General features: G+C 56.0%; 2 protein-coding genes across 2 annotated transcripts in view; one reads left to right on the forward strand and one right to left on the reverse strand.

Moving 5' to 3' along the window:
- Positions 1 to 4,336, forward strand: part of LOC103759647 (ectonucleoside triphosphate diphosphohydrolase 8) — a 12,295-nt gene extending 7,959 nt beyond the window's left edge. Inside the window, exons 5-10 of the mRNA XM_029960468.1 lie at positions 232 to 450; positions 957 to 1,187; positions 1,940 to 2,200; positions 2,586 to 2,696; positions 2,841 to 2,975; positions 3,849 to 4,336. Coding sequence (XP_029816328.1) covers positions 232 to 450; positions 957 to 1,187; positions 1,940 to 2,200; positions 2,586 to 2,696; positions 2,841 to 2,975; positions 3,849 to 4,040 — 1,149 coding nt within the window. The 3' untranslated portion in view covers positions 4,041 to 4,336. The remainder of the gene's footprint in view (positions 1 to 231; positions 451 to 956; positions 1,188 to 1,939; positions 2,201 to 2,585; positions 2,697 to 2,840; positions 2,976 to 3,848) is intronic.
- A 647-nt stretch (positions 4,337 to 4,983) lies between these two features.
- Positions 4,984 to 7,231, reverse strand: part of NOXA1 (NADPH oxidase activator 1) — a 16,104-nt gene continuing 13,856 nt past the window's right edge. The window contains exons 13-16 of the mRNA XM_029960464.1: positions 7,186 to 7,222; positions 6,074 to 6,179; positions 5,864 to 5,987; positions 4,984 to 5,638 (exon numbers count right to left, since the gene is read on the reverse strand). Coding sequence (XP_029816324.1) covers positions 5,541 to 5,638; positions 5,864 to 5,987; positions 6,074 to 6,179; positions 7,186 to 7,222 — 365 coding nt within the window. The 3' untranslated portion in view covers positions 4,984 to 5,540. The remainder of the gene's footprint in view (positions 5,639 to 5,863; positions 5,988 to 6,073; positions 6,180 to 7,185; positions 7,223 to 7,231) is intronic.

Raw genomic sequence — 7,231 nt, forward strand, 5'->3', positions numbered from 1 at the left:
GCCCACTGCAGCCCCAGAGGGGGATGAAGCCCCTGTGCCCGACGGGCACTGACCTTCCCAGTGCTGCGGCAGAGCCCGCAGGCAGCGTTGGTAGGGAGATTCCCGRTGGCCCGGGTGAGGGATTTGGGGCTCACAGGAGCCAGCACAGACAGGGCAGTGCTGGGGGATGTGCCTGCCTCTGGGCAGCCCCGCTCCCTGGCAGGGCACGGCAGCCTCTCGCTGCCAGCCCAGCTCCCACAGCTCCCAGCTGAGGCCTCGTGCCCCAGCCGTGTTCATCCCTTCCCTGTCAGGGAGCAGAACGGCACCAAGGCCGAGCAGGTCTTTGCCGAGGTGGCCAAGGTGATTGGGGAGTACCCTGTGGACTTCCGTGGAGCTCGGATCCTGACGGGCACAGAGGAGGGCTCCTTCGGCTGGATCACCGTCAACTACCTGCTGGAGACACTCGTCAAGGTGTGAGCTGGGGGAGAGGGAGGGGAGGGCTGAGCACTGAAAATATCCCTGTCCCAGTGACAGCCAGGGTTCTTTGTTCCAGAGGAGAGAAGGATGTAGTTTTAGGGCACTGGTCCCCCCATAAATCTCACCTGTGGTCGTGGGCTGCAGATCCAACCCCAGTGACGTGATGAACAGAATCTTTGTGTCCAGCTCAGCCCAGCCCTGTGCTCTCCGCTGACACAGGGGTGGATTTTGGTACCACAGGGGTGCAGCGGTACCAGGTTCCAGATGAAAGTGTTCCTTTTTGCCTTCTCGAAGTCTCTGGTTCCCAGAAACAAGGGGCCAGATCTCAGAGCTCCCTGGAAGTTTCTGTGGGTTGAGGAGGATGTGGGCAGGGGGGGTAAAACAGGGAGACAGGACATGGAAGGTCCCTCTGGGGCTTCTGAGCCCAAAAGCCATGAGGGTTTTCCCAGGGACTGGGAGTCCCTCCCGTTCAGACTAACACGTGCTGTCTCTTGGGCCAGTTTTCCTTTGCAGAGAAATGGGAACATCCAGAGGACACCGAGGTTCTGGGAGCTCTGGACCTTGGAGGTGCCTCGACACAAATAACCTTCCAGCCCGGAGTGCCCGTGGAGGACAGGAACACCTCGGTCTTCTTCCGCCTGTACGGCACCAACTACTCTCTCTACAGCCACAGCTACCTGTGCTACGGGCAGACACAGGCCCTGAAGATGCTGCTGGCAGCTCTGCACCAGGTACCACAGCCTGGGGCCTCAGGATGTGCTCAGCCATCCCCCACTGCCACGAAAGGTGTCTCCCAGGAACGCTGGGCATGCCTGTGGATAAAGTGTTAGGGAACTGGGAGAGCTTGAGATTTTATCTATGGAAGCAAAGAATTCCTTCCTTTGGGTGGAAGATGGGGTGGTTCCCCGCCAGGGCTCCCTTCTCCCCAGATCTGGATGTGTAATAGCATTTTTTGTCATTTCCCAAGCCCAGCTGTATCCGTAGGTTTTCCCTGTCCATATTCTCTCCCCCTTGCTCAATTTGTGCCCGAGAGAGGATTCCCAACACAGTCCCCACGCTGCTCCAGCACTGTGCAGTGTCCTCCTGCCTGCCCTGGGCCCGAGCGCTCAGTGCCCTGGGAGGCAGGGATGCTCAGGAAGCACAGAGTCGAGATCCATCCTTGGTCCTCCCTGGGCCAGGGCCTGCAGGGTGCAGTGGGGACGGAGCGAGTGCCCAGAGCACCAAGCTCTCCGTGCGGGCAGAGCACCAGCACTGCCCTGGGGAGCAGGTGCCACTGCTGGGGGTGGCAGTGCCATCGTCCCCCCGGCACGGCTCAGTGGTGGGGGGACAGGGAGAGCCGTGGGCAGGTTAGTCGTGCACAGGAGGGATCCTGCTTCTCCTCAGATCCTCCTGGGGTCTAGGTGCTGCTTTTTGGGCTGGGCTGCGGGTGGGGTCTCCCTGGCATCCCACGCCAAGCCCCACTGATGGCTCCCTCTCTCTCCAGGACAGCGTGACTGCCCAGATCTCACACCCCTGCTACCCCATGGGGTACCAGGAGAATGTCACCGTGGCAGAGCTCTACGACAGCCCGTGTGTGCGTGCCCCCAGCACAGCCAGCCCTGCCCAGGTGCTGACGGTGACGGGCACAGGGGACCCAGCCAGGTGCATCACGGCCGTGCAGAAACTCTTCAACTTCAGCTGCGGGGCCCAGAGGCCGTGCGGGTTCAACGGGGTGTACCAGCCCCCCGTGCGGGGACAGTTCTTTGTAAGGAGCCTCCGTCCCTGTGTTTGGAGGGGAAGGGGGTAGAGAGAGGGTGGGAGCCTCCTCTGCCACCGGTTGTGGGAATGGGTGGGGACAGAGGCGACCCCAGAGCTGGTCCCATCTGCAAACCTTTGCTCCTATACCAGTAGATGGCTTTTGCCTCCTGAGGGAAATGGGAAGGCCTTGTCCAAGGGAAGAAAACTGAGCTAGCTCAGAATGCAAGCACCAGCTCCATGGCTTGTCAGCCAGCTCCAAGACTTTCTGGTCGACCATCAAGTGGGTGCTGGATGCAGAAACCTGGGAATTACATGGAACTCTGTCCATAGGCAAGAGGGGCCCCTGGGTGATGAAGGAGATGTGGTTTTTACCAGCTTCCCTTATCCCCCAGGCCTTTGCTGGGTTCTACTACACCTTTCACTTCCTGAACCTGACCAGCCAGCAGTCTCTGAATGATGTCAACACCACAATCCTGGCCTTCTGCAAGAGGAACTGGTCAGAGGTGAGAGCCCTGTGCAGGGCAGCCAGGAGCCCTGTGCTTTTCCTATCCCAAATCTGTCCCCAGGGAACACATGTCCCGCTGTTCCCAGGGCTAGGGAGTGTTTCTGAGCATGTGTTTCATTCCCTGTTGCCCTGTGCCCCACAGCTGGAGCGGACCTTCCCGCAGGACAAGAAGTACCTGCACACGTACTGCTCCGCAGCCATTTACATCCTGACGCTGCTGCTCGATGGCTTCAAGTTCAATGAGCACACCTGGAGCAACATCCACTTCAGCCAGCAGGTAAACACACCTGTGGGCAGCCACAGCCTCAGCCTTGCCCTGGGCATGTCCAAGAGCAGCATCTCTGGAGTCTCCTGTGCCAGAAATGTGTCCGTTTCATGGCCCCTCCCCAGCAATCCCAGCAGAGCTTCATTCTTTCTTACTGCTCCCAAATCTCTGACCCCACTCCTTTCTCACTTTCTCTGGTGTGAACTTAACTCATTTTAAGGGGATCAGGGAAGTGCAGAGTAGGATTTGCCCACTTTGGTCTCTGATGTTCTCATCACAGAGGTGATGGTGGCCGATGACCCATTTGAACCAGAGTATGGCCAGGCCACGATATTTCCAGGATGAGAGAAAACAGCCTCAGGTTGTGCCAGGGGAGGCTTATGTTAGCTTTTGGGAATTTTTTTTCACAGAAAGGGTGGTCAGGCATTAGCACAGCTGCCCAGGGCAGTGGTGGAGTCACCATCCCTGGAAGTGTTAAAAAAACTTGTGATGTAGCTCTTGGGGTCATGGCTTAGTGGTGAACGTGGTGGTGGTGCTGGGTCGATGGTTGGACTCAATGACCTTAAAGGTCTTTTCCAACCTTAACAATACTATGGCCAGATCAGGAGGATTATGGGGAAGGAGGATAGCTCAGATCCAAAATCCTGTGCAGGTCACAGAGGCACAGCTGGATCAGAGCCATCATCCATGTTCAGCTGCCCCTTATCACTGGGGAAGGGGGGACAGGAAAGCTGCTGGCAGGATCAGGTTCACCAAGGGCAGGGCCACCCGTGCAATGGCAGCTGGGGCAGCCCCCAGGAGAGATGCCTGCCAGTCCCCTGCACCAAAGCTACTGGTGCCTGGGACAGGTACTTTAGGGTGGTCCCCTCTGCTCTGTCCCTGCAGGCAGCACACACAGACATCGGCTGGACACTGGGCTTCATGCTGAACTTCACCAACATGATCCCTGCAGAGCCTCTGGAACTCGTCAAGGGCCACCAGCCTGGGCTGTGGGCAGGGGCTGTCTCCTTCATCGTGTTGGCCCTTGTGACAGGCCTGGTGGCTGCTTTCCTCCTGTGTTTCTGGAAAACCAAGTAGCTCCCAGCCTCCTGACTCCAGGCATCCTGCCCACTAACCCAGGCAAGGAAGTGGTGCAGAAGAGGTGGAAGGAGGAGAAGAATGAGGGCATTAGACCCATCTCCATTGCTCCGGAGATCTGACTGGGTCATCTCTGTGAATGTGTAAGATTACAAAGTTGTCTTGATCTCTCTGAACCTCCAAGAGGAAAAGACTCCTTTAATCTGACTGCCAAAAGCTGACTGAGACTTGGTGGCTGGATGAAGCCAGATGAATTCAAACTAGAAATAAAATCTGTTTTGTTTTTCAAATATGAATGTCATTGCCCAGCCTAGCACAGTTTCCTTGGCACTGCCAGTCCTGCTGGGCTGCTCTCTTAACAGCCCTGGGAGGCAAGAGATGGAGAGCCATGGTGGGCATCTAACTCTGAGGAGAGGGATGACATCATCTGTATCCTGCCCTGTGCAAGATGTGCAATATTTTTGTAGTATGTGACAGATGATCATCTCCAAAGACACTGTCAGCTGTATTTAAAAGTATTTACTGGCCTATCTCAGCAGAAAATCACAAGTGGAAGTTGATTTAAGAGTTGCCAACTCTGGCTCAGGGTTTATTTTATATTCAAGTTACACAGCCCAGCTTTGTCAAACTCCAAATCCAGAAAGGGTTCCAGCTCCAGACACTTGAGTGTTTTATTTAGATCAGCAAAGCCCAGCCCAGCTCAGCTGCAGGAACTCAGCAGCCCTTTCAGTCCCTGCAGCACCAGTCAGTGCTGCACTTCCCAGCCCTCTCCCCAGTGCCTCCAGGGCTCTCCCATAGCCTGGAACTGCTCTGAGCAGTGCAGGCTTCTGCAATTCCCTCTCCTCTGTGCTGCAACACCCCACCTTGGACTTGGGGCTTAAGGAAAGAATCAAAGGCATCTGGGCTGAAGAATGGTCAGATCACAAGGTGGAAGCATGGTGATCCTAACCCACGGTGTTATCCCATTAACCCCTCTGCAAACTGGTCCCAAAAGCCTTCTGAAGGAGCAGCGTCTCTGCTGCATCTCTGCTGGTGGAGATAAGGTTGTGTGACACGAGAGCCCGGGGAACAGGGCTCTGCCTCCTGCTCCCAGGCAGCCATCCTTGGCTTTGTTAGAGTGAGGCTCAGCTTTCCCAGCCCGAATGTGAGCAACAGGGGAGAGGGGATGAAGACCTTCACCCAGAGGAACCTCTTCCCACCCAGAGGAACATCTTCCCAGCCCAGAGGTCTGAGCTGCCACATGGACAACTCCCACAGCCAAACAGCAGATCCCTCTCTCTGCTCTGCACAGGCACATCTTTGGCAGTGTAAGCACAAGGTCTGGGGACAGGCTGTAGGAAATGCTGTCAGACTGCTGGAACTGACCCCATGGGATCTGGGAGCAGGAGATATCCCTTATCCAGGTTCAGCAGAGCCCCTGGCTGGCTGGGGCCTGAATGAGCTGGGATTGGTGTTTCCCATTCCTGGGAGTGCAGTTGAGCAGGAAAAGGCTCCTGTTTGCTATAGGAAGGCAGCACCACAGCTGGTCTGGGTGGCAAAGCATTTGGGGAAGATGCCAGTCTTGCCATTGCAGCATCCTTCCAGCCAGTCCTCGTTCACTGGGAAAACACAAAGGAGTAGGATGAGTCCTGGCCCATACAAGTGGGGTTACTGAGAGTTTTCATGGCTGGAATTTAACTCTGGACAAAACCCAGTGCAAGCCTGTCACTCCTGAGAGTATGAGCCTGAGACAATATGGGAGAGGCCCTGTATTCCCAGTCCCTCCCTGCAGCAGACTCCAAAAGCCTGTCCCAGGACAACCTGCAGCAGGACTGGAGAGCTACCTTCAGAAAGGATATCCAGCACATCTCCCTTGCTGAACTCCAGGTCTCCTGGTCCCTGTGCCAGGTAAGAGTGTTGAGCCAGCATCCGGTACAGAACAGGTCTGCCCGAGTGGGAGTCTGAGTCCTGCAGGAAAAGCCAGCATGGAGATTGCAAGGCAAAGCAGAGACTGGAGCCCAGCACAGCAGAGACACTTGTCACAGCCCCTGTACCTGGCAGTAGAGTGTCACCCTGCCATCTGTCAGCTGCTGCCACATCCTCCCCAGATCCTCCTCTCCCAAGACTGTCCCCAGCTCCGTGCCATCCGGGTGCCTGTAGCTGCAAGAGTTTGTTAATGCGGCACAAATCATCTCATTTAAATCCAGCCTTTGAGAAAAGCCCAGCCCTCTGCCACCCTCAGCCTTCACAGTCCCCTTTGCAGGCCAGCTCTGAGCTTATCACCTTGCACAGTGACATGGGGCCACCCCACATGCTCAGCAGAAATGACACTGTGGGGAGTGACACTGTCACCTCCTCACACACTGACTTGAGGGCAAGATCCTAAACTCTCCTGGCTCCACTGACTGTGTCCCAGGGGTGTCACAGTCAGGGAGATTTCACCCCAGGACCTGACTCCCAGATTGCTCTGCACTGATCCAAGTTACTGCAAAGGCTGAGCCGAGCAGGAGAAAATCCAATATACAGCAACTGCATCTACACAGTTTTTCCTTCTGTCCCCCCTTTCTCTTGACATGTACTGTTTTCTGGGAAAGATCCTTTTGGGCGTACAAAGCCCATATATCACAGAGTCATAGAATGGTTTGGGTTGGAAGGGACCTTAAGGACCATTCACTTCCAACCCCCCTGCCATGGGCAGGGAATCTTTCACTATCCCAGGTTGCTCCAAGCCCCATCCAACCTGGCCTTGGACACTTCCAGGGCTGAGGAGTTCACAACTTTTCTGGGCAACCTGTGCCAGGACCTCACCACCCTTATAGTAAAGAATTTATTCCTAATATCTAATCTAACCCTGCCCTCCTTCATCTTAAGGCCATTCCCCCCTGTCCTGTCCATCGAGGCCCTTGTCCAAAGTCCCCTTCCAGCTCTCTTGGAGCCCCTTTATGTCCTGGAAGGGGGCTTACAGTAGGAACAGTGTGTTATCCTCCATGGAGCAAGAGCCATGGTAAGGTTTGTGTGCAAGGCAGACTGTGCTCACACCTTTGCTGGATCCCTGCTGGAATGCCTCAGCCCTGGATAAATGTCCCCGGGAGACCAGACACAGCGTGGCTGTGTCCTCAGGGGGATGGGTGCCTGCTGCCCCATCTCTGTCTCACACCCCCCATACCTCAGGGTGCCCCGCTGTGCCTGCTGCCCCATCTCTCACCCCCCAT

Source organism: Manacus vitellinus, unplaced genomic scaffold (genome assembly GCF_001715985.3).
Source record: "Manacus vitellinus isolate BGI_N305 unplaced genomic scaffold, ASM171598v3 scaffold_27_pilon, whole genome shotgun sequence".
Classification (NCBI taxonomy): Eukaryota; Metazoa; Chordata; class Aves; order Passeriformes; family Pipridae; genus Manacus; species Manacus vitellinus.